Here is a 27,661-nt window from a genome sequence, read left to right as displayed (position 1 = left end):
GTTACAGTATGTTAGGATTGGCTAGTTAAATTTTAGTAAAATGATTGGTTAAGGTATAGCTAAGGAGAACTCAAGTTTTACTATATAGTCTGCAGTCAATCAGGAAGTAAGGGAGGGGGAATGGGAACTGGGGGTGGGGGAATTGGGATCATGTTTTGTTAAGGGGGGGAATGGGAACAGGGACATAGGCAAGGCTCTGTGGTGTCAGAGCTGGGAAGGGGGAGGAAGGAAACTGGAATCATGCTTGCTGGAAGTTCACCCCAATAAACATCGAATTGTTTGCGCCTTTGGACTTTGGGTATTGCTGCTCTCTATTCATGCGAGAAGGACCAGGGAAGTGAGAGGGTGAAAGAATAAGCCCCCTAACAGTGAGCACTTTAACTTCAAGATGCCAGGTTGAGATTCCACATCAACACAGGTTCACAAATTTATGAGCATACCTTCACCTATCCTTTAAGGAATCTTATGGTGGTGGGTCACTGAGGACAGGAGGTATCAACTGGAAGGTTATATGCTGAGACAGCAGACAGGTGTACCTTGGTAGAAAACAAGCAGAGGCTTAAGGACTATGGGCCACATGCTCAGCCCTCTGCCCAGCTGCTCTGTGTTGTCCAGACAGTGCAAGACAGCCAGACCAGTGCCTGAATCAAGGTGCCTTGATATACGGGAATTTGTATGCAGGCACAGCTGGCTCTGTTACTAATTCATAAAGATAACATCTCTGAATGATTGGGGTTTGCTGCATGGGAAGATCTTGAAGAGCCTTCAAAATTGGCATCAATGGGCAAACCTATTTTGGCTCCTTTGAATGTCAAAATCCTACACCACTGAAAGAGGATCGAAGTGGGTGGCGCTATTAGCTAGAAATGCAAATCAAATCCTTAAAATTTTTTTTTTTTCAAAAGCTCTTTTGTTCAGCTGCACTAAATTCTACAGGACAGATAGGCAAGATCCTTTTTGCTGTGTGATGTAGGCTCTTTTACTGGTTCCAAATAACTACATTTTAATTTCAATAAGGCTACCCTTGTGTAAAAGGATAAAACAGGCAGATCAAAACTATGGTAGGTATGTAGAAAACTTCAGTTACATCCCTTTCCAAGCTAAACAATATCAGTCTTTTCAATTGCTCACAATAGTTAAACCCCACAATATTACTAATATTTTTGACACTTTTCAGTCTGCACTGAAATTTTTTTTACATAAGGCACCCAAAACTGAACATAGTATTCCAGATTACGATCTAGCAGATTGTAATCTATATCATATCATATTCATTTGGGGCCAGATTCAGTTTGTCCTTTATGTCTGTGCACAAGGGTTGAGGGGGGCAGGGGATCTTCTACCACTTTACATGTGCCATGAAGGATCAGCTGCAGTTGCAGCACTTGTGCTTCCGAGTGCTTAAGGACTGTTTCTTCTCTACACCCCAGGGAGGAGCAAGGAGAGCCATGCACTGCCACACCCACACTCATCCCTGATGCAGGACCAAATCAGAGGGAAGAGCAAGCCAAATCCCACAAACAATAAGGACAGCTCCACGTCAATGTTCCCTCTAATTTTTTACATCCATTGCGGAATTAATTTTGTTATGTGCTCCAATATGGAGGTGATGTGTGGCAGGGGTGGGGCTGAGGGGTTTGGCATGTGGGAGGGGGCTCCGGCGGAGTTGGAGCGGAGGGTTGGAGTGCGGGGGAAAGGCTCTGGCAGGGGGTGTGGGCTCTGGAGTGGGGCTAGGGATGACGGGTTTGGGGTGCAGGCTGTCCCAGGCCTGCGGCAGGGAGAGAGGATGACCCCCAGCCCCCTCTCGCTGCAGCAGCGCTGGGGTCAGGAGCCAAGTGCCTAATGCCCAGCTGGGGCAGCTCCGGGGCCGGGGGAGAGGCGCCTCTCCCTGCCTGCATGGCCCTTGATAGCCTGCTGTGCAGCCACACAACTTAGAGGGAAACTTAGCTCCAACTTAATGCTATGAGACTCATCAGTCACTCCAAAAGTACTCCTGAGGGCATTCTGCCCCCCCACATTTAAAATCCTTCAAGTTTTATTTGTTAATAAATAAATGCAGAGGCTCCAGCATGGCAGTGGGGCGGACAGGCCACTGGCTGCACGAAAGTGGTAGATCACCCTGCAGCCTCCCCACCATTCACCCTGGGCACACCGATTCAGTGGTGAGGCTGCACCCGACCCTGACACAGCACAAGGCCTGGGCCTGCCCCAAAAACACCCTGGGGGCCCTGGCCCTCTGCGCCAGGCACACCAGGTGTGGGGCAGGCAGAATCTAAGCGTGGAGGGGCTCAGTGTGGGGGATCCAGGTGTGGGGTGAGAAGTTTCTGTGTGGAACAATCTGGATGCAGGCAGCTCAGTAGGAGGTTTAGGGGTGTGTGGGGGGGGGATCTGCATACACAAAGGCTCGTTGGGGGGTTTCTAAGTGCAGGGGCAATGAGACTCTGCAGAGGCTTCCAGGCAAAAGTGTTGGGGCTCTGCAGAGGGGTCTGGGTGCTGGGGTAGTGGGGCTTGGTGGGGTGGGAGTTTAGGTGCAGTTAATTGGGGTCAGGGACGTGGGGGTCTGGATGTGGGGGCTCACCATGGTGGGGGTTTGAGTGCAGGGAGATCAGTGGGGGGTGGTCTGGATGCAGGGGGCTCCAGACGTAAGGGTTGAGGTTCAATGGGGTGGGGTTCGGGTATGGAGGGCTAGGGGGATTCTGGATGTACAGGGTGAGGCTTGGCAGGGGTGTCTGGATATGGGAGCTCTGGATGCACGGGAGTTGGGCGGATAGGGGAGCAGCTACCCATGCAGTGACCCCTCACCTCACAGCTGAGGAGTAATAGGGGCAGGGAACGGGAGGATGCTGAGCTTTCTGTAGCTGAGGGAGGTTTCTGGGGGTGGGTCTGAGACAGCCCCAGCTACTCCTTGCAGGGGAAGAGGAAGTCCCATCTTCTCCTGCCTCCAGCCCAGCTGGGACTAGCAGCTGATCCCAGCTCAGGGTAGGAGCAATTGGTTAGGTGTCCCCAGCCCTGCAGTGATTTACCTCTCCACTGACTGCTCCAGGTGCCTGAAACGATGTAGCTACACAGTTAGGGAGTGGTGCGTGATCATTTTTCTGCAAGGAAGCAAATACATCTGCAGGGGACATGAATTCTATGCACATGCAGTGACGCAGAATTCCCCCAGGAGTACAAAAGGGAAGAGATACAGCTATATCTCCATGGTCAAGGAGCAGAGTTTACACTTAACCCACTCAAGATATGTAGTAGTGGGCACATTTCCCTACCTATTTGGGAATTCCAAGAGGTAGTGCACCTCCTTCAACAATACTTCCCGGAGCCTAACTACAGAGCTCCCAATATGTGCAAGTTCCCTAAAAGCATAATTGAAACCTATTAACTAAAAAGAATTACAATAGGTGCAAATCAGCACAAGTCCCGTAGACTTCTCATATCTCCCCTTGTCATTTTATTTAACCTTTCCTTACAACTCAGTTGCACTAGATATTAGTAATTCCAATTTCTCTTTTCTGAACTCCTTCGATCCTGTGAAATAGTCAGGGCAGATAAATGTCAATGATTTTTTTTTAAAATTAAAAAGTATCAGATTTTTTTAATCTACATTAAACATTTTCTTGTTTAAAACTAAATCTAAAATTGAAATTATTGCTTACATCTGAATATGTTGTCTATTAAAGTCATCTGCATTACATAAATATTCAAGCAGCACATTTGTCCCAAAGTTTTAAATAAACTTAAACCATTGAATTGGGGGAAGTCACTGGCCTGGCACCTAAAACCAAAATTTTATTGAAGTGCTAAACCAGCTTTTGACAGCAGTAACCTCTTCTGCAGGTGCAGATAATTTTTTTCCATGTCAGCTTATTCAACTAGTTCAGTTTAATTACTAGATTATTCAAAGTTGAGAAAACAATTCAAAATTACAAGTGCAGGAAAGCTTGTTTACCGCTTCCAATACAGGAATAAAAACAAGGTGTGAAGAGATGACGTTTACTAATTCTAAAATCTTGAAGGAACGGTAACAAGAAACAATCAGTTCAATTTATTAACTATACAATACTTCCTTTGTTCAATAAATCCATCAGTTTTAAATACAAAACATGTTTTGGACAAACTTTCTTATGTCCATCTCATTTACAGTAATTTTATTTAAATTAACAATTATAAAATGCTTTTTCTGTGAATTTTGTCCTCAGATCTTGGTCAATAAAAAGACATGACAGAGCAATTTTCCAAAGGATCGGTTGTACCAGTATGTCCTATGTTCCATTTCTACACCAAGATTGGCTGTCTGGGGGAGGTGGCTACCAAGTTAAAGGAAATGCTCAACATTTTCCAGAGGTTCACCACCTATGACAATTAGTGGGAGAAGGGGGACAATTTGTGCTGGGCAGGCTGGTGAAGCACCTTAGTCTTTCCAATGTTGAGGGAAAGTCCAAGGCTATAATAGGCACCTGAGAAAAGATCTAGGGTGGATTGCAAGTCAGCCTGTGTGTGTGTGCGCGCGAGGATAGCACAGTCCTCAGCATACTGAAGGTCAGTAACAATCCTGGTGACCTTTGTTTTAGAATGAAGACACCACAGGTTGAAGAGCTAGCTGCCCACATGATAATCCCAATTCTATAAGAAAAGCAGTCATGAATAAGAATCAAGCTCATGACAAGATAGATGGGGGAAAAAAAAGACTTAGGGCAATAACACAGCCCTGCTTGACGCCAGTACGGATGGTGAATGGTCTGTCGCCAACCCATCACAGAGGACGATGGCAATCATCCCATCATGAAGTAGCCTGAGAATGCAACTGAACTTCAATGGACAACTGAACCTGGAGAGCACCTTCCATAACTCTTCATGATTGATGGAATCAAAGTCCTTCGTTAGGTCAATACATGCCATAAGCAATGGCTGAGCATGTTCACTACACTTCTCTTTGATCCGTCAGGCAACAAAAATCACATTGGTGGTACCCAAAGGCAGTCTGAAACCACATTGGGATTCAAGAAGGATGTCTTCTGCAAGACGGAGGAGATGGTTCAAAAGGATGCGAGCAAGGATCTTCCTGGAGACAAGGGCAATATCTCAGTAATTCCCACACACTGACTTGTCCCCTTTCTTAAAAATGGGCACAATATTGGCACTCTTTAGGTAGGCAGAATTTCCTCATTAACCCAAATTCTAACAAGAAGTTGATTAAGTTTGAAGACCTCCACAAGGATGCCATCTGGGCCTGGTGCCTTGTTTCTAATATGAGCGATGGCACGCCAAACTTCCTCAGAAGATGGTGGGTCAACAAGAGGGTCTATTACTGGATGCTGAGAAATGGACTTGGTGGCAGCTGAGACTTCAGATTCGCAGTTCAACAGAATCTCAAAATGCTTCTTCCAACATTGCTTGGGAACTACACGGTCCTTAAGAAGGGTGCAACTGTCCTGGGATCGCAGAGGGGTTGTGCCGTTTGAACTTGGCCTGTAGATGGCTTTTGTTGCTTGAAAAAAAGATTCTCATGTCATGTTGATTAGAGAAACTCTGGTTCTCCATGGCCTTTGCTTGCAACCACTGATTCTTGATGTCAGGCAGCCTCCTTTGACCTACAGCTTTAAACTGGTAAGTCTCTTGTTTTTACTGGTTAGAGGATTCATTTTGCAAAGTGCAAAGGGTGCTTCTCTTCTGATGAATAAGTGCTAGGATTTCCTCGTTCTCATCAAATGAATACTGATGGTGGTGAGTAGAGTATCCAAATCAATTCAGCACATGCCTTGTGAATAATGGTCTTGAACTACTCCCAACATGTTTGGATGTCACTGATGTTGTCAGGAGGGCCGGAGAGCCTCCCAACCGAGGCACTGCTGAAGAGTCTCGGAACTTGCATGATTCTGAAATAGCTTGATGTTAAATCTCTTCTGCATTCGTTTACAGCAGTGGTTCTCAACCAGGAGTCCGGGGCCGACGGGGGGCCATTAGCAGGTTTCAGGGGTCCACCAAAATAAACCAGAGAGAGTATGGCCAGCGTTAGACTTGCTGGGGACCAGGACAAAAAGCCGAAACCCAAGCCCCGCTGAGGGCTGAAAGCCGAAGCCAGGGCAACTTAGCTTCACGGGGCCGCTTTTGGTGTGGGGCCCTAGGCAATTGCCCTGCTGGCTATCCCCTAACGCCAACCCTGGCTTTTAATCTACTAGATATGCAGAAAAACAATTGTGGCATAGCTGGGCCGTGGAATTTTTTTTAGCATGTTGGGTGGGCCTCAGAAAGAAAAAGGTTGAGAACCCCTGATTTACAGTGTTGTTGTGCAAGCTGTATGTTCATGATTAATCTGACTAAGCGATCAGCTGTACCTCTCATGGCTTGTGTAATATGGACATCAGTACGATCACAGGCTCTGATGATGATGTAGTCAAGAAGATGCCAGTGTTCAGAACATGGGTGTTTCCAAGTGATCTTATATTTGTCCCTTTGTCTAAAGATGGTATTTGTGATAAGCAAATCATGTGCCACATATTAGCTGAGCAGAAAAATGCTGTTAGAATTGACTTTCCCGACTCCTCCTTTACCAATGCTGCCTCTCCAGAGTTTGGGGTGTCATCCAATTCTTTGGCTGTGGCTGTCAGGGTTCCCTCCCCACTCTGAACTCTGGGGTACAGATGTGGGGACCCGCATGAAAGACCCCCTAGTTTATTTCTACCAGCTTAGGTTAAAAACTTCCCCAAGGCACAAATTCTTCCTTGTCCTTGGACGGTATTGCTGCCACCACCAAGTGAGTTAGACAAAGATTCAGGAAAAGGACCACTTGGAGTTTCTGTTTCCCCAAAATATCCTCCCCAAGCCCCCTCATTCCCTTTCCTGGGGAGGCTTGAAAATAATATACCAACCAAATAGGTAAACAAGGTGAGCACAGACCAGACCCTTGGGTTTTTAGGACCCTAAAAACCAATCAGGTTCTTAAAAGCAGAACTTTATTATAAAGAAAAAAAGTAAAAGAAGCACCTTTGTAAAATCAGGATGGAAGGTAATTTTACAGGGTAATAAGATTTAAAACACAGAGGATTCCCCTCTAGGCAAAATTTCAAAGTTACAAAAAACAGGAATAAACCTCCATCTTAGCATAGGGAAAATTCACAAGCTAAAACAAAAGATAAGTTAACGCATTTCCTTGCTATTACTTACAATTTTTGTAATCTTGAATGCTTATTTCAGGTAGGGTTTTAGAAGATGGTTTTTCCTACCCTGGTCCCTCTCTGTCCCAGAGAGAACAAGAGAGCACAAACAAAACCTCCCCCCACAGATTTGAAAGTATCTTCTTCCCTTTTTAGTCCTTTTGGTCAGGTGCCAACCAGGTTATTTGAGCTTCTTATCCCCTTACAGGTAAAGGAGGGATTTTGTGTTATCCTTAGCTGTATGTTTATGACAGTGGCAATGAGGACAGCATCAAGAGCACACTGGAACTGCTCCTTGTTGTCTTCATCATTGTCAAGTAAGGGAGCATACACACTGATGCCCATGGCATACTGGTTGTTACTCAGCTTGACGAAGAGTCATGAGATGTTTGTTAATACCCATAGGGAGTTCTAAAGACTGGCTAGCAATCTTGTTCTTGATGGCAAAACCAACCCCATGAATTTCGTATGGCTTTCCTTTCCAAAAGAAGGTATAGCCACTTCCATCTTCTTTCAGTTGGCCTACGTCTGCCGGACGTGTTTCATTTAGGGCAGTATTATCGATGTCAGAAGTTCTCTAGCTATTATGGCAATTCTTCTTTCAGGACAGTCACTGTTTGGGGAATCCATAAGAGTGTGAACATTCTAAGCGGTGAACTTTATTACTTTGTTTGTTCTGACCGTAAGTAGAGTGATTCCACTGGACAAGGCCATCCAGCTGGGGGAGGGGTAGGAGTCTGAGACAGCTTATGTTCAGGGAACCTTTTCTAGCCCCTTCCCCATTCAGGATGAGCAGAGGAGATCCTGAAAAGGACTACTCAGTCGTGGCCACAGCTGCTGAATTGCACTTATGTCTCAAGTCCAAATGCAAGATGACCAACACACAGCCACCGCCTGTGTGCAGAATGACTAGGGATTCCCAGAGATCACTGTCCCGACCACCACTCATCCATCAGCACAGACTTTGTTAGTGGAAGATGTTAACACCCTTGGCAAAGGCCTATGTGTGAAATCTTAACATGGGGAAGCCAGTGTGCAGGCGGCAACCTCACAAAACTTGACAGGAAGGAGCACTGGACCCAGTGGCAGGGAAGTCCAACACAACCAGAGGTCTTCCTGCTGCAACCCTCATCGACCTTCACAACCACAGAGAACTAACAAGTCCTCGAATAAGTCTGTTCCGTTTCTGGGGTCTTGAGAAGTTTAGACCCCACTTCATCTGAAACCTCACCTCAGAGCTGTTTGCCAAGGGTGGCCCTACCAGGAGTACAAGACTCAGGACAACATACTTCTGAGTGTCATTGAGACACACAAGCCACTCCATCACAACAAGGTATTGGTTCAAGAATTCTTATATTCTAAGAATCTAGAGAATAGGACAATGTCATATGAAATAGACCCAAGGCTTACTACATGATGTAATAAAGGCCATATACTACAGCAAGTGATTCTGTTTGAAGTACTATAATTTTGTTATATAGGTGTATCACTTCATATAAAGTAATAATGAAAGACTGGTGAACATAACTGAAGATTATGGCAGCGATTCTATCAACTCCTTCACTCAATTAGCATGAGCCCACCTCCTATTACAGTTTAACAGATTTACAATCGGAAGATACACCTCTACCCCGATATAACGCGGTTCTCGGGAGCCAAAAATCCCTACCGCGTTATAGGTGAAACCCCGTTATATCGGGGTAGCGACAGCAGGGCTCCAGCGGTGATTTAAATAGCCCGGGGCTCCGGCCATGGGGAGCCCTGGGCCCTTTAAATCGCCGCCCGAGCCCCGCTGCTGCAGCCCCAGGGTAGCGGCGGCAGGGCTCCAGCGGTGATTTATAGGGCCCAGGGTTCCCCGCAGCAGCCGGAGCCCCGGACTCTTTAAAGCGCCGCCTGAGCTCCGCTGCCGGAGCCCAAGGGTTACCACGCTATATGCGAACCCGTGTTATATCGGGTCGTGTTATATATGGGTAGAGGTGTACTGCTAGATCCTCAAGATGCTACTGTACAATCAGTTAGCAGCAATGGTCAATTGTGAATTTTCCCCATCCTTATTTTACTCTTGGGGGAATTCTGTACCACTACACATTCACAGAATTCATGTCCTCCACAGATTTCTTTGCTTCCCCACAGAAAAATGACTTTCTGACAGGGAAGCAAAGGGAAGCTGCAAGGGCAATCTCGCACCACTCCCTAGCTGCGCAGGTACATCATTTCAGGCAGCCGTGGGAAAAGTAAATCACCACGGGGCTGGTGACGCCCCAGCCAGTGGTTCCTACCCTGAGCTGGTATCAGCTGCTAGTCCCAGCTGGGCTGGAGGCAGGAGAGGACGGGACTTCCTCTTCCCCTGCAAGGAATGGCTGGGGCTGTATCAGACCCACCCCCAGAAACCTCCACCAGCTGCAGGAAGCTCAGTATCCTTCCCTGCTTCCTGCCCCCATCGCGCCTCAGCTGTGGGGGGAGGGGTCGCTGTGGGGGGAGCTGCTCCCCTATCCACCCAACTCCTGTGCATACAGACCTCCCATACCCAGACACCCCTGCCAAGCCTGCCCCGGTACATCCAGAACTCCCCTAACCCTCCATACCTGAACCCCATTCCACTGAACTTCAACCCCTGCATCTGGAGCCCCCCTGCACCCAGACCCCCTGCCTCCAGACTCCCACCCCTGCACCCAGACCACTACCCACTGAGCTCCCGGCACTTAAACCCCCACCCTAATGCCCCATCCCCTGCACCACCCTGTGCCCCCACATCCAGACCCCCACACCACTGACCCAACTAGTTGCACCTAGTCCCCCACTCCCTCAGCACCCAGACCCTCACCCTGAGACTCTCTCACCTAGACCCATCCACTGAACCCCAATCACTGTCACCTGGAAGCCCCTGTAGAGTCTCATTGCCCCAGCACCTGGAACCTCCCACCCCAACAAGCCTCTGTGCATCCAGATCCCCCCCACACCTAGATCCCCCAATGAGCTGCCTGAACCCAGATTGTCCCACACAGAATCCTCTCACCCCACACTGGGATCCCGCCCACACTGAGCCCCTCCACATTTGGATTCTGCCTGACTGGTTGAGGCTGCCTGCCTCACACCTGGTGCAGGGCCCCAGGGTGTTTCTGGGGCAGGCCCAGGCCTTGTGCTGTGTCAGGGTTGTGTGCAGCCTCACCATTGTCTGTCTGTGTCCTACGGCTGGGGGTGCTGCAAGGTGATCTCCCACCTTCGTGCAGCCACTGGTCTGTGCTCCTCACTGCCATGCTAGAGCCTCTGCAGTTATTTATTGACCAATAAAACCTGCAGAATTTTAAGAATATTGTGCACAGAATATTAATTTTTTGGTGCAGAATTTTTAATGTTTTTGCACAGAATGCCCTCAGAAATAGTATTTGATGTGATAATGTGGAGTGTTGTTGCTTGATGCCTCCATACCATAGTGACTGACACAGCTAAAATAAATAGAAAGGAAGGCAGGCAGGCAGGCAGGCAATGATGTACATATTTTAGTTTTAAGATAGAAAGCGTGGAGCAAGGCTATCTTTTTGGGGAACCCAAAGTAGGAGAACAATAAGAGTGGCCAGGTAAGACTTTTTTCTCTCTCCCCTCACCCAGAAAAAGGGGGAATTATGACTTTTACTCTTGAACATGAAATTCCACAAACCACAGCAATGAGTGATATTCCCAGGCCCCCCAGGATGCTCTCCTGCAGGGCTTTGGGGTGGGTGGAGAAACTGTCCCTTGACGATATCCACTTTCCCCCTCCTCGAACACTGAATCTATGTCAGGATGCAGAAAAGAGGAGGGATTTTCCCGCTTGAAGAGGGGTCTGGTATATCTGCAACAGATCCCTTGAAAACAGAAACGGGGGGAGGGGAGAGAAGCAGAGCCTACTGCAGGATTCCTAAATATCTTTATCAAAAGAGGGCACAGTGGCTCTCAGAGTAAATCTGGTGTTGGAAGCTCCATATTGGATTCAGTTGAACAGGACGAGACCAAGTTCCTTAAGACAGTTATGCAAGTCATGAAGCCATTTTGGTGAGCAGCCCTTTACATCACAGAAATCTCTGTATTAATGGTGCTAGACTGAGTCAACAACAGGAGTCTGAGATGATGCCTCCCAATCCTTGTGAGTTTAGTTGGAGAAGATGAAGCACATCAATTACATCTGGGCTGTGACCCTTTTCTAGGCACCAGAGACTCTGAATATAGGCATCTGTAACAGACAACACAGCTTTGCATGAAGCACAAGTCTCTTGAAACTGGTTTTCTTTCATGATTGAAGCATCAAAGTGTGGGATTAATGGATCCAAGAAAGAGGTGGGGGGAAATCAACCTAACAGAACTGATATTGAAAAGGGAAGCAGCCCAAGTCGGCTGTGCTCAGAAGACACCCACAACAGCATGACCAGCAGGAAAAAAAAGCGGGGATTTTCTGTTTTTAAGAAAAAAAGCTGGTGAACAAGCTAGATGAATTATATACTGAGACTATCACGAAAAAGAGCAAAGAAAGGAAAAAACCAACAAGGGAAGCATTGTGGACATAGAATTATAGGACAGGAAGGGACCTCGAGAAGTCTTCTAGACCAGTCCCCTGCACTCAAGGGAGGATTAAGTATTATCTAGACCATCCCTGACATGTGTTTGGAGATTTTTAAGAGCAGGTTAGACAATGACGGAGACTCACAACCCCCCTATGCAGTTTATTCCAGTGCTTAACTACCCTGACAGTTAGGAAGTTTTCCCTAATGTCCAACTTAACCCTTCCTTGCTGCAATTTAAGACATTAAGACTGAGTGTGCTCTGAACTCTTTGTACCCTAGGTAGTCAAAAAGATGTGTGGTTGTGCCCACTTCCCAACCTCCTGTGCAAGAGGAAACAGTTGGTGAGTGAGTGGCCCTAACAGATACTGTTTTGCAGAAGATCTTCCACTGAAAGCATCTGTACCCAGGAATGGAAATCAATTTGGACAATATCAAAACAAGCAAGGCTGTGTTACACAGAGAAGCAGTAGAGTTCTAAGTTGAAAATGACAAAATGACATAAGAGCAATTAGGTAGCCTGGCTCCTTTATGTTGCTCTTGACTCTTTTTAGCCTCTTTGCATCTTGGTTGGTAGGGACATAACACTGTCTTTTAGAATTTCTACTGCAGTTTGTAGAAAGAAAAAAAGATGCACTGCAAATCCAAAATAAGATTTAAGATTAGCACTCCATGGTCTGAGATAGACTATTGTGCTGGAAACTGGAAGATTTAGTGACATTTGAAAGGGATTTTATTTGTTTGTTTCTTGAACCTCAAAATTTAGGAAAAAACCTGTAATTAGTAAAATGTTTATGGAAATTTTGTTATAAAACTTCATCTTTTTACTACAATGAAATGCATGATGAAATATTGGAATCGATGGTGACTGAAATTCCCTAGTAGAAGCATTTGCAGCTATTACATAAATCTAATAAGATTGGATATCCAATTTTCTTGCACTTGTTTGGAAAATGGCCGCATTATTCCTCAGTGTTTATGTAAAGAAACTTGAGTGTAAACCAAGAACCTTCGCATTGAACTAGAATTGTTCATTTTTATTTTATTTTCTAATGTACACATTATAAGAAAAAAGCCTTCTTGTACCTCATCAGGAGGATTTTAGTGGAATTAGATTTTTTAAAATGTTATAATTACCTGTTTCAGGAGCTATAGTGGATCAATTCCTGAGTGAGTCATATCTGAGTCATTATTAGACACAGGAGGCTTACTCTGAAGCAAAAAGTAGGTTATTGACAATTTTCTTTCATTTCAATTTGTTTCTTGAAAGTACCTCAGGACATCGAGATAATGTCAGATGTTTCTAAGTCTGACTTCCTATGACTGGAACCATTTACGCTTTTCTTAGATGTCTTTTATTGTTCTGCTTAACCAGTGGATCTATGAAAACGCTATGTACCTGCACATATGATAGATGTGCCCAACATTTAAGACATTTTGGAAAGCCACTGGAGCCTCCATAAGGAAGATAAGCGGTCAGCTGTCGGGTAACCCCTTAGTATTTTTATTAAATGGTCCTGAAAACTCTGAGTTTTATAAAAGCCATAAAGAACTGATCTCTCATCTCCTAGCTGCAGCTAGAATTAACATAGCAAGGTGGTAGAAGAGGAATGACTCCCAAAAAACTGGTTATCAAGAAGTGTGGGAAATTCTGGTACAAGAAAAACTAAATCAAGTCACAGTTCAACAGGGGAGAAGGAAAAATGATAACTACTTAAAACTATAATTACTGGTGGAACTTTTTGGTGTCTGCTGGAAGAGGGTCATTGCCCACCACCAAGAAAAAAACGGTTATCTACCTTTTGTAACTGTTGTTCTTCGAGATGTGTTGCTCATGTCCATTCCATTCTAAAGTGTGTACGTGCCCATGTGCAGTCATTGGAGATTTTTGCCTTAATGGTATCTGTAGGGTACCCTCTGGAGTGCCATACTCGTGCATTGGTATAGAAGGCATCGCCGGCCCTACGCTCTCTCTCAGTTCCTTCTTGCCAGCAACTCCGACAGAGGGGCAGGAGGGTGGGTAATCTCGAAGAACAACAATTGTGAAAGGTAGATTACCGTTTTTTTCTTTGTGTGCTTGCTCATGTCAATTCCATTCTAGGTGACTCACAAGCAGTATTCCTGGAGGCGTGCTCGGAGTTCAGACTCGTGCGGCTTGCAACACTGCTCTACCGAAGCCAGCATTGTCTCGGGCCTGCTGGATAAGTACATAGTACAACGTAAATGTGTGGATGGACAATCAGGTAGCAGGTGCAGAAGACAGTCCAAGATTGCCTGCAGCGAGGCCTGTTCGGCCTGGATACCTTAGTCCAAGATCTAGCAAGTGAACCTTTTCCATTTGGCCAGGTAGGTCGTTCTAGTGGAGGGCTTTCTTCTACCCAACAAAACTGATTGGACACAGGCCAAGCATTCCTGTTCTTCCGCATTCAGCCATGCAGTAGCCAGGCTGTCAGGTGCAGCACTGCCAGGTTCGGGTGTAGAAGACTGTAGTGGTTCTGGGACAGCAGATCCAACCAGAGGGGCAGCTGCAGCAGGGCGGCCACCAAAAGGTACAGCAGCATCCCAAACCAATGCTGGCAAGGCCAAGCCTGGGCTGTCAGGGTAGCCTTCGCCTTGTCTTGTTTGATCTTCATGAGAACTCTGTGGGTGGGAAGGCATACATCAGAGCCACCGACCACGGGAACAAAAAAATCAAGCAGAACACATGGCACTCCCAAGGTGGACTTGTTCGTGTCCCATCAGAACAGGGAGTTCCTCACCTTTGGAAGATCACCCTGACCACCTCCTTTTGGAGCAAGAGAAGAGAAGGTCCTGCTGAGGCAATCTGCTAACACATTCCTGGCCCTGGGAAAGTGCACGGCCACCAAATGAATGGGATGCTGCACACAGAAGTCCCAAAAGTGGAGAGCTTCTTGGCAAATGGCCGATGACCTGGCTCTGCTCTGCTTGTTGATGTAATACATCGCAGCAGTATTGTCCATCAGGACCTGTACCACTATGATCTCCAGGTGGGGCAGGAAAACCTGGCAGACCAGGCGATCTGCTTTGAGTTCCCTGATGCCCATGTGGAGGGACTGATCTTCCCGTGACCAGCAGCCTTGAGTGCTGAGCTCACCTAGGTGGGCTCCCTAGCCCAGGTCCGAGGCATTGGAAACCAGAGTCAGCTACGGGAATGGGGCCGCAAAGGGAACTCCCTCTAATTCCGATCTGGGGTCCAACCACCAATTCAGGAACAAACGTATATGATCCGGCACTGTGACTACCCAGTCTAGACCATGTCTGATGGGGATGTAGACCAACGGCAACCACGCCTGCATTGGCTGGAGATGGAGCCGAGCACGACGGACCATGTATGTACCTGCTATCATGTGGCCTAACAATCTCAGGCAGGTGCGAGCAGTGGTGAGTAGATGGTCCTTCACATGGGACATCAGGTCCAACATTGCCTAGAAATGGGCCTCCGGAAGGAAGGCTCTGGCTTATGTGATGTCAAGGACCGCCCCTATGAACTCTCTCCGTTGTACTAGCCTTAAGGTTGATTTTTTTTCATTTATCAACAGGCCCAGGTCCTGACAGGTGGAACATACCAGATCGAGGCTCCTTTGTACCAGTTTCCAAGACCTGCCCTTGATGAGCCAATCATCGAGATACAGGTAGACCTGGACACCTCAGTTAAGCGGCCATTGGTGCCATACATTTTGTCAACAGCCTTGGGGCCGACAAGAGTCCAAAGGGCAGTGACATGAATTGGAAATGGTGCCAGCCCACTATAAAACGGAGGAACCGCCTGTGCCCTTGCAAGATGGATATATGGAAATAAGCATCCTTCAAAGTCAAGGGCAGTGTACCAGTCTCCCAGATCAAGGCAGGGGATGATGGAGGCCAGTGAGACTATGTGAAACTTCAACTTCTTGAGAGATTTGTTGAAGTGCCACAGGTCCACGATGGGCCTCCGGCCCCCTTTTGCTTTCAGGATTAGGAAATAACAGGGAACAGAACCCTTTTCTTCTCATTTCCCAAAGAACCTCCTCCACTGCCTCGAGCTGCAGGAGGTTCTCAATCTCTTGAACGAGGAGTTGCTTGTGAGAAAAGTCCCTGAAGAAGGACGTCAAAAGGGGAGGCATCCGAGAATTGCAGGATGTAGCCCAGAAATAACTTCTGGCACCCAGAGGTCCCAGGTCACATGTGACCAGGCCGAATGGTAGGGGTATAGGTGGTTGAGGAAAGCATGAGGCAAATCCGGGAAATTGACTGGGATGTTGCTCTTGAGCACACCCTCAAAATGAGTGCTTCTGTCCCCCCATGATGCTTCGCCAGGCTGGGTTGTGCAGGTGAGCGAGAGGAGGAAGGGCGGTGAAGACTAAAACTTGTGTCTCTATCCCTTCTCCTTGCAGACCCCGTCGAGGCTATCAAGGCCTTGGAGGCGGGGGCAGCCGGAACTGCTTCCTCACCAACTGTGGCGTAAGCAGACCCAGCAAGTGGAGGGTGGCCTGAATGTCCTTTAGTCCATACAGCCTCTCATCCATTTGCTTTGAAAAGAGTCCATTCCCATCAAACAGGAGGTCCTGGATGGAGAACTGCATCTTCTGGGACAGGCCCACGGTCTGAAACCAGGAACCGCACCTCATGACCACTGCCGATTCAACCACCCTGCCAGCCACATCCCATGCCATTTGGAGGGAGCATCTTGCCACAGCTGTACCCTCCTCAACTAGGGCCCTGAATTCTTGGGCCGAGTCCTGGGGCAGGGACTCGAACTTATGGAGGGAGTCCCATAAGTTAAAGTTATATCTCCCCAAAAGAACCTGGTGGTTTGCCATCCTGAACTGAAGGCTGGCTGTTGAATATATTTTCCTTCCAAAAAGGTCCAGGCTCTTGGCCTCCTTATTTTTGGGGTTAGAACTTGTTTGCCCCATCTGTCTTTCTCATTGGCCACAGAGATGACCAGCCAGCCTACAGGCAGGTGAGCATACAAGTATTCGAAATCCTTAGCTGGGACAAAATACTTCTTTTCAGCTCTCTTGAAGGTGCGTAGGCTGCAAGATGGGGTTTGCCAGAGGACTCTGGCTATTTTCAAGACTCCATTGTGCACCGGTAGCACGACATGTGCTTGAGTAGATGCCAAGAGCACATTAAACAAAGTGTCTGACTGTTCTACCATCTCCTCCACCTCCAGGCTCAAGTTCGTGGCCACCCTTTGAAGCAGGCCCTGGTGCTCTTTAAAGTCGGCCGGCAGGCTGACATGACAGGGCCCCACAAACCCCTCATCTTGGGTAGAGGAGTGAGTACTCACGGCAAAACCTCCTTCCCCACGGGACATGATGCCCCTACTGTAAATAATCTATTTACAAGACACTACGAGCTCGAAGAAAGGAGAGAACCGCTAATTACTTGCTAGGCAAGCGAAAAGGGCACTCTGACCAACCACCACGGGCAGTAAGAAGGAAATGAGAGGGCACAGGGTTGGCAGTGCCTAATATACTGATGCATGAGCGCGGCACTCCAGAGGGTGCCACAGCCAACCCTACGAATACTGCTAAGGCAAAAATCTCTGACGACTGTGCATGTGGGCGTGCACACATCCTAGAATGGAATTGACATGAGCAAGCACTTGAACTACTTTTGAATAGTTAGGGAGAAACCCCTTCAAACAGTCAAAATTAAGATATTGAAGCACAGAAAACAGGACTATAAAGAAGAAAAATTTAACACAGAGTTTTTACAGGAAAACATAATAAACAAGTTTCATAACTAAAATGTAAGAAAAACAGAAGTTTGGACTCAAATATGAGAATGAAAGACTAACCAACATTACTAACTGACAAGACAGAGGAGGAAGACCAAGAGTAGAAAAGCTTCAGCCACAATAAGTGATCAATACCACAAAGCTGAAGAAAGTAGCACATCCCATCAACACAGCTTTAGGGATTTCTATAGGCCAATTTATAATCATGTATTAGTGTATATACTAAGTTTATATCTATTTTAGTTGTAAAACAAGTTTTATAAGATTTCTTTTACATAAGAATGGCTTTGTTAATAAACAAATTAAAGTAAAAAAGAAAACGCTACATTCCATAATCTGTTTATGGGGAAGACTTCAAAATGACAAGCCTGCCACAGAAATATCTCCTGGCTCTATAGGTGAACAAATCTCTTGCTTAAGCTAAAAACTGATCATAATACAGATACTGTAGGTGTACTGAGCTGGGGAGGAGGGCACTAACATTCATCTAAATCATCAGGTGTTGGTCACCGCCAGCCAGTCTTATTAGACTTGATGAACTTATGGTCCTACTTGTATGACAAAATTTATGGTTCAGTGTAACTTCAAAGCAAAAAGTAGTGATATTTAAAGACCACTGAAACGGTTAATAATAAACCCCCTTATATTCAAAATATTTTTTCACACTGTTACTTCTACTATATAAAGATGTGGAGCAGACATTTCGTCAGATACTAGACAAATATTTCTTTGAGAATATTTTGCAGCCAAATTTCTAAAGGTGGTTTATTGCTTCCCTTTCTGTATTCCTCAACAGCAGATAAAATAAAAATTTATAGGAGAGTAGAAACTTTTTTTCCTCTGCAGTACAGTCCAACAACACACCTGCCTATGCAAAGTAGATGACCTGTGAGAGTAGAGATCATGTAATATTCTTCCCTAAAGGACATGAAAAGATGATTGGATCTTCTGCAAAAACAGGTCATCTGGAGGACAATTTATCAGTCTGGATTTGCAGCAGACCTGATCACACAAATATCTGTTAATTTTGGCTTCTCTGAAATCCAGAGTAAAAAAAAAATTTCAATGTTTACCACTGCAAATGATAAAAATGTTTCAGAGCTACACAAAATAGTGGAAAGTAAAACAGAAATAGTTTAAAACTGTCAAATTATTTGACGATATTAGAAGAATTTAAAACTCAAATATTATTAAATAGTAAAACCTATTCTATAGTAGTGAATTGTTGCCTGCTTATATCCTTGGAAGTATCAGCATAGGAATGTCAGATAACCACTAATTTAATCTGCCCCATATCCCCTGTTTGGGCCTGATTCTTTCAATTATACTTTGCTTTAAAAATCAAAGGAGTGTCTCCAGAATTATATTAGTCTAACTCAGTTCAGATTCTGGCCCTCTTCCGTGTGTAGCTATATTCAGCTGTCCCTTCATGCCTCCTATGCAGATAGGAGGAGGGGGCATTGCTGAGCAAATTATGCTCCAGCAAACTTTGACTGTTGCAGGGCTCCTTGTCTTAATGCTCTACCACAAAGTCTGGCAGAGAAAATCCAAAGCAGATGGGAAGGAGGATGGGTAGTGGAGCACACATAGGGATACACCTCTCGAAGAACTCGTTATTGCACAAGATAAGTAACCTCTCCTTCTTTGAGTAGTGTCCCTATGGGTGTTCCATTTTAGGTGACTCCTGAGCAGTATCCTCATAAGGAGGACGGAGTCCAATACTGAAAAGAGATCAGCATTGCCAGCTGAAACATCTGATCTAGAGGCATGAACCAGAGCATGGTTAGGAGATAGTATATACTGAAGCTGAAATTTGCAGAGCTGCAACTTAAACAACTGGAACAATCTTGAGTAATGCCAGAGAAGTAGATTGCGACCTTGTGAAATGGGCTAACCCCCTAGAAGGAAGCTGAATATTGGCAGAATCAGAACTAAATAATACATCCAGAGATCAATCTTGAGTCTCTGGGTGGAGACTGTAGAGCCCTTGGATCTGTTTGCAATTGAAAGTCTGGGAGAGGCGTTCAGAAAGCCTTCTATCTGGACAGAACCACACCAAACACCTTCCTGATGTCCAAAGTATAGAAGGCTGGTGTCAAAGCGGACTTCAGGATTTAGTTGGAGTGTGTGTGCTCGCTACATGCACGGGTGCTGGAAGTTTTTCCCTCAGTGGTATCTATAGGGGACCAGCTCTGGCACCCTTTTGTTCAAGCTCCTCTTACCATCATTATAAGATCAGACACATCCCTCTTGGGCTTTGACACCAGGACAGTGGATAGATTTCATAGGGCTTCTTTGGATGTGGTGATGGGCAGGGCTTACCTACCGACTGACAGATTTCTCACCCTAAAGAATCTTTCAAGACCTTTCAGGAACCTGATTGTCATCTCATGCAAGAATACTGATCTGCCCTGGATGCGGGGATAGAAGACTGATATGGCTACCAGGTGCACCTTGATCAAAGAGAAGGTCAGGCCCTGGTGCTTTAAGTAAAGCAGGTAATCCAGAATGGACTGCAGAGACGATTGGGTCAGATTGATATTCTGCTCCAACGCCCAGCAGGAGAAGCGCTTCCACTTTGCCAGGTAAATCACTCTCATGGAGGGCTTTCTACTTTCCAAAAGAACCCGCTGGACCTGACTAGAGTAGGCATAGCATGGAATGGACATGATCAAGCACTCAAAGAAGAAATATTTTTATTGCCACCTTCCCCAATGTATTTATCTTTTTATAATCTCTCTCTCACACACACACACACACACACTTACTTGAATTTCATCTTAAAATTTCTTTTTTACCTTTCCCTTCCACCTACATGGTTTAGGTGCAGTTTTGTTACCCATATTTCGTTTTTTAAAAATCTTTTTGAGAAGCAGGAACATCACAAGTCCTCTAAGTAGTATTCCATCCCAATTTAGATATCAACACACATACAACCATAGGAAAAATGAAGAATGAAACAAGAAAACAAATCTCTACCTGCAACAAGGTCACCTCCTGGTCCATGCCATTGGTATACTGGATCTATCAGCTCTGAATTTCGTAGCCGATTTGTTACACACAGAATACGTGGACTGTTGTGATTCACCTTGACATAAATTTTGACTGAAAATACAACATATGGTAATTAGCAAGTTTCTTAGGTAATAAAATTGCCTGTACAGTCAAGTAAGCCAGTAACCACAATCTTAAAATATATGTTTGAAGAATAACCCCAAGATATTGGGATTGGTCCTCTTATCTCCATCACCAGAAGTGAAATGTTAAAGACATTCTTTTTCTGTCCTATGTGAAATCAAATGAAAAGTGTTGAAGATTTGTTCCAGTTCTATTTCATATTCTTCTATAACATCTAAGTCTCTTCTACCTGACTTGATTTAATCTAGTTCTCTAAAAAGAACATTGTACCTCCTAGTGCCCACCAATGACCCTTTTGGAGGAACAGAACATGTTTGCACATCCATCCAATAGGTTCTCACTTGTGGGGTTCTACAGAGTTTTATTTTGTCTCCCCTAGAGTTCAATCTGTACATAAAGTCAATGTGGGGGGACAGAGAGTTATCTTAGAGACTGGGTAATTTTGCCGTTAGTATTCTAATAGGCTCTTGCAGTTCTAGCTGGCCTGCGAAAGTGTGGATTGGGGGCCTTCTTTGTGTCCTTTCAAAAACGTATGTAGAACCATCCATAATTTTAGCAGTAAGAGTCTAAACTCAGGAGAAGATTGGTGTATAGCAAGAACTCACAATCCCACAACAACCTTGAGAAGCTGCTTTCCTGACGTTATGTGGCATGGAATATAAACTTTGTTGTGTGTGCTGAATGAGTACTTCTATTTCACAAAAAAGAAAGATTTAGTTAAGGTATTAAAGCTGAAAGTATGTTACAATGAAATCCAGCTAACTCCGAAACACAGTATTACATTTTGTTTACCAAAATTCTATACCTTTTAAACCTTTTACCAAATATTAGGCTGGGAAATTAACAATTAAAGGACCCAGCTAGTTCTCCAGTGCCATATAATTCTTCCATTATTCACTACCTCCCACTTGGCTTACATTACTCACCCAATCTTAAACGTAATCCTCTAAAATTTGCAAAAAAAAATACCGTCATAGGTCAAAACACAAATTATAGGGAGAATATAAAATCCCATTTCCAATCCAAAGGCACAGGTCTGCATCTGAGGGAGAAAGTCACAATTGTTGTGGGGAAAAAAGCACATTGGCCACTGAAGGCTAGACTCTAGGATCAACTGAAGGTCACGAAGTACCTCTAAACTACAAATCTCATTAATGAAGGATGGGCATACCTGCTTCTCAGTGGGAACAGGATCCATCCCCACCATACTCCAGATCCTTCCCCACAAGACATCTTTCTTTCTTATTTGGATAAAGTATTAGCCAACTCACTCTTATGCAAACCCCTATCTCAGCCAACCAGAATGAAAGCAACCAAACAGCACCATCTGGGTCTGCTAAAAAGGGGATATAGGAGTTGCTTGCTATTAGCATACTAATGGCAAAATAGTGAGCATAGTCCCCATAATTATTATTTTTAACCACCAGTAAAAACTAAGGTTTATTATTCCATTTATGAATACCTGGAAATGTGGTTGATCCTACTATTTTCAAATCATTATGGTTTGGATTTGCAATTCCTGAGAATCTCCTTGAAGACTGAACTGTCAAAATATAAAAATTAAAATAAGAATTGAAAACTTATCTGGAAAAGTGAACAGTGAATTATAGGCTGATTTCTAAGCTTTAATAGATGTGTTCTCCTATTATTTGTAGTGGGATAGCACCATTAATACTAGGTGTGGATATAACAATTTTATACAAAAGTACCTCCCATTAAGTCAAATGACTAAGGCACGGATTCATAAAAGCATCCCTATTCTGCACTGCACTAAAGCACATGCTTAACTTTAACCACATTCTTAAATATTACACAAAAGTGTATAAATCCTATCCAGAATATGGATAGATTTAAACATGTGCCTTCCAGAATAGGTCCCTTAATCTGTGTACTGACCATTAATAAAACAAGCTTAACCATATTTATTTTATTATGGTAATGTCATAATTATAACAATCTAAAATAAAATGGTTAAATTTGTAATGTATACATTTTCTATGTATAAGAATCCTGTACACCAAATAGCAACACATAAGAATCAAAGCCTGCTCACCTTACACAAAACTCCCCTTGACTTCTCCAAACAGTAACTTGAATACATTACTGATCTATATTAAGGCACAATTTAATAGCATGTATATTATACCCCGCAACTTTGGTTCCTCATCCCAAGCCCCCATTTCTTCAGCTCTATGTCCCAATCTTCCCACCACCCCCAGACCCTTTTCCTACCACCCCCGGGAACCTACATTCCAGTCAAGTTGCTTCCTCTCCCTTGTTCCCTGGGAACCAGCATGGGGACCACTGAGAGCACAGGATACCCAGTCTCACTGCTCTCAGTTCCTGTTCTTGGCACCATGACAGGCTCTTAATAGTCAAGAGGAGTAACTGCAGGGAAAGCCTTGCTCTGCTCGTTCATCCCTGGGCTGGAGCACACTCAGTACAATCTTCGAAGCATTGCCAAACGTGTTAACTGAGGCCTGGTCTACACTAGGAGTTTATGTCGAATTTAGCGCCGTTACATCAAAGTAACTCTGCACCCGTCCACACCACGAAGCTATTTAGTTCGACATAGAGGTCTCTTAAATTCGACTTCTGTACTCCTCCCCAACAAGGGGAGTAGCGCTAAATTCGACATGGCCATGTCGAATTAGGCTAGGTGTGGATGGAAATCGACGCTAATAGCTCCGGGAGCTATCCCACAGTGCACCACTCTGTTGACGCTCTGGACAGCAGTCCAAGCTCGGATGCTCTGACCAGCCACACAGGAAAAGCCCCGGGAAAATTTGAATTCCTTTTCCTGTCTGGGCCGTTTGAATCTCATTTCCTGTTTGGACATCGTGGCGAGCTCAGCAGCACTGGCAACGATGCAGAGCTCTCCAGCAGAGATGGCCGTGCAATCCCAGAATAGAAAGAGGGCCCCAGCATGGACTGATCGGGAAGTCTTGGATCTGATCGCTGTGTGGGGCGATGAGTCCGTGCTTTCCGAGCTGCGCTCCAAAAGAAGGAATGCAAAGATCTACGAGAAGATCTCTAAAGCCATGGCAGAGAGAGGATACAGCCGGGATGCAACGCAGTGCCGCGTGAAAATCAAGGAGCTGAGACAAGGCTACCAGAAGACCAAAGAGGCAAACGGACGCTCCGGATCCCAGCCCCAGACATCCCGTTTCTACGAGGCACTGCATTCCATCCTAGGTGCGGCCGCCACCACTACCCCACCACTGACCGTGCACTCTGAGGATGGGATATTGTCGACAGCCGCTTCCTCGGACATGTTAGCGGACGGGGAAGATGAGGAAGGAGATGAAGAGGACGAGGCAGTCGACAGCGCTTACAACGCTGATTTCCCCGACAGCCAGGATCTCTTCATCACCCTTACAGAGATCCCCTACCAACCGTCTCCAGCCGTTAACCCGGACACAGAATCAGGGGAAGGATCAGCCAGTAAGTGTTTTAAACATCTAAACATTTATTTTTAACAGAACAGGAATATTAAACAATAATAACAATGGGTTTTTCATGATTAGTTTGCCCTAGGCGCTTAACGTTTCAGTCCTGGGCAGTGCAACTATTGAAAAAAAATCTAACAATGTCCGGTTTAGCATGATTGTTCTGCCCAAGCCGCTCTACTGTTTAGTCCCTGCCAGTGCAGCTACAGTAAAATGCAGTTTATATGTCCGGGGATAGAGCTGAAATCCTCAATGGACATCTCCACGAAGCTCTCCTGGAGGTAATTGGAAAGCCTTTGCATCAGGTTCCTGGGGAGAGCGGCCTTATTGGGTCCTCCGTAGTAGCAGACATTTCCGCGCCAGGAGACAAGCAAGTACTCCGGGATCATTGCCCTGCAGAGCATGGCGGCATACGGCCCTGGTCTTTGCAGGCTTTCCCGAAGCATTCTTTCTTTTTCCGTGTCTGAGATCCTCATCAGAGTGATGTCGCTCATGGTGACCTGCTTTGAATTAGGTAGGGGAATGTTAGTATTGGGACTGCTTGCCCGTTTCTTTACAGAACTGTAACCGGCGGTTTACAGCCACGCGGTGGAGGCGGGAGAGGGGCAGCATACAGGGATCTTTCCCTGGGACAGCTGCGAGGGGGTGGGACAGGGGCAGAGTTCATGCTTGCCGGATTGCTGGCAGCAGGGACTGGCATTGCTTTCAATGTGAAAGGAGGCCAGTGCTACTATTAAAGTTTTAAGCAGCCACAAGTCTACGGCTTACCATGTCGGCCTGCTACACAAATTCCAGTGTCCTGCCCTGCTTCTCTGATCTGCACTGCAAGACCCCAGGCACTGAATGCGAAGGCCGAAAATTCGACCTTGTCCTGAGTGCGCATGTGACAGGTGCTGTGCATGGTCTTGTTCACAGAGAAAGACTATGTTCTTTGTTCACAACTAAATTTATCTTTCTGAGGAATTCACTCCCTTTTTCCCATTCCCACAGCTGCGACTGTCTCCCAACGTAGCCTGGCATCACACTCCCAGAGGCTAGCGCAGATTAGGCGTAGGAAGAAGAGGACACGGGAGGACATGTTCTCGGAACTTATGGGCTGCTCCCGAGCCCAGGCAGCACAGCAGACCCAGTGGAGGGATAACTTGTCCCAAATGCACCGATCACACATGGAACGGGAGGAGAGGTGGCGGCAGGAAGACCAGCAGGCGACTCAAACGCTGCTTGGACTAATGAGGGAGCAAACGGACACGCTCCGGCGCCTTGTGGATGTTCTGCAGGACCGGAGGCAGGAGGACAGAGCCCCGCTGCAGTCTCTCTCTAACTGCCCTCCCCCGCCACCAAGTCCCATACCCCCCTCACCCAAAGTCCAAAGAAGGAGGGGCGGCAGAGTCCGTGAAAACTCTCACTCCACCCCTGCAGACTGCTCTAGTACTAGAAGGCTCTCATTCCCCAAAATTTGACAAGTCCTTTCCTTCCCGCCTCACACAAGCCCCCGTCCAAGTTTCACCCCCCAGTTTCATGTGTAGGTGCTAATAAAAAATATGTTTCTATTAATTACTGTTTCCATCATGTTCTTTTGGAGGAGAGTCTGTCTGAAGGGGGGGGGGGAAGGGGGTTGGTAATTGGACAGGACAGTCACCTTTAGCAGGGTACAGAGGCGGGGGCAGGTCCAGCAGCAGGGCACATACACAGCGCAGTCACTAGTTACCCTGGTCAGTCTGGGAGGTGGTTTTCATGTTCTGTGGGGGGCGGGGTTGCTCTGTGACTTTGTGGCGGGGGAGGGCAGTTACAGATCTTATGCAGCTGTCTTTATCCTGGATCACAGAGCCACGCAGCAGGGGATCTGTAACCGTCCTCCCCCTGTCACAAAGTCACATAGCCCACACACACACACAGTCCCGATCAGGAGGGGTGGCAGGATCCGTTGAAACAACCAGTCCACCACTGCGGAGCCTGTCATTCCTGGAGTTTAGAAGCGTCATTTGCATCACTACACTACACCCGCTCCCCACCACAGTCTGCATCCCAGGTTTAAAACATTCCCGCGAAAACAGTAATAAAGAAAACGGTGTTCATTAACAAAATTGAAGTGATTTTATTTTTAAACGTGTGTTGGAAGGGGATGAAGGGGGTATGTAACTGGAGAGGATACTGAACATTTAGTGGGTAAAGAAACGGGGGCAGGTTCAGCTTCTCTGTAAACAAACTTAAAAGTCACAGGTTACCCTGCTCACTCAGGAACCTAGCTTTCAAAGCCTCCCGGATGCACAGCGCGTCCCGCTGGGCTCTTCTAATCGCCCGGCTGTCTGGCTGGGCGTAATCAGAAGCCAGGCTATTTGCCTCAACCTCCCACCCCGCCATAAAGGTCTCCCCCCTGCTCTCACAGAGATTGTGGAGCACACAGCAAGCTGCAATAACAATGGGGATATTGGTTTCGCTGAGATCACAGCGAGTCAGTAAGCTTCTCCATCTCCCCTTGAGACAGCCAAAAGCACACTCCACCACCATTCTGCACTTGCTCAGCCGGTAGCTGAAGAGTTCTTTTTCAGTGTCCAGGGCGCCAGTATAGGGCTTCATGAGCCAGGGCATTAGCAGGTAGGCTGGGTCCCCGAGGATGACTATCGGCATCTCCACATCCCCAAGAGTTATTTTGTGGTCCGGGAAGTAAATACCTTCCTGCAGCCATCTAAACAGACCGGAGTTCCTGAAAACACGAGCGTCATGAACCTTGCCCAGCCATCCGACGTTGATGTTTGTAAAACGTCCCCTATGGTCCACCAGTGCTTGCAGCACCATTGAAAAGTATCCCTTTCTGTTAATGTACTGGCTGGCCTGGTGGTCCGGTCCCAGGATAGGGATGTGAGTTCCATCTATAGCCCCACTGCAGTTTGGGAATCCCATCGCGGTGAAGCCATCTATGATGACCTGCGCGTTTCCCAGGGTCACTACCTTTGAGAGCAGTACCTCAACGATTGCGTTGGCTACTTGCATCACAACAACCCCCATGGTAGATTTGCCCACGCCAAAGTGGTTCGCGACTGACCGGTAGCTGTCTGGCATTGCAAGCTTCCAGAGGGCTATGGCCACTCGCTTCTGGACAGTCAGGGCTGCTCGCATCCGGGTGTCATTGCGCTTCAGGGCAGGGGACAGCAACTCACAAAGTTCCATGCAAGTCCCCTTCCGCATGCGAAAGTTTCGCAGCCACTGTGATTCATCCCAGACCTGCAGCACTATGCGGTCCCACCAGTCCGTGCTTGTTTCCCGGGCCCAGAATCGCCGTTCCACAACATCCACATGACCCATTGTCACCGTGATGTCCTCGGCGCTGGGTCCCGTGCTTTCTGACAGGTCTGTGCCACTCTCAGACTTCAGGCCCTCACCGCGCTGCCGTAGCCTCCTCGCCTGATTTCTCTGCATCTGCCTCTGGGAAAGGTGCATGATAAGCTGCGAGGTGTTGACAACGGCCATAACTGCAGCGATGGTCGCAGCGGGCTCCATGCTCGCAGTGCTGTGGCATCCGCGCTGTCACTGAACAGAAAAGTGCGCGAACTGATTTCCCGCCGGCGCTTTCAGGGAGGGAGGGCGGTAGTGGCCGACGGATGACTACAGTTACCCAAAAGCACCCTTGACACATTTTTTTAC

At 46.4% G+C, this 27,661-nt stretch overlaps 1 protein-coding gene across 1 annotated transcript in view; it reads right to left on the bottom strand.

Annotated features, from left to right (window-relative positions):
• ZPBP (zona pellucida binding protein) overlaps positions 1-27,661 on the bottom strand; it is a gene marked incomplete at its 5' end in the record, with an annotated part of 84,557 nt that overhangs the window by 45,855 nt on the left and 11,041 nt on the right. Inside the window, 2 exons of the mRNA XM_065398391.1 lie at positions 20,412-20,537; positions 22,033-22,113. Coding sequence (XP_065254463.1) covers positions 20,412-20,537; positions 22,033-22,113 — 207 coding nt within the window. The remainder of the gene's footprint in view (positions 1-20,411; positions 20,538-22,032; positions 22,114-27,661) is intronic.

The sequence above is a fragment of the Emys orbicularis genome, chromosome 2, assembly GCF_028017835.1.
Source record: "Emys orbicularis isolate rEmyOrb1 chromosome 2, rEmyOrb1.hap1, whole genome shotgun sequence".
Taxonomy (NCBI): domain Eukaryota; kingdom Metazoa; phylum Chordata; order Testudines; family Emydidae; genus Emys; species Emys orbicularis.
Note: the sequence above shows the minus strand (reverse complement) of the source record. Positions and strands in the feature narration are given on the sequence as shown.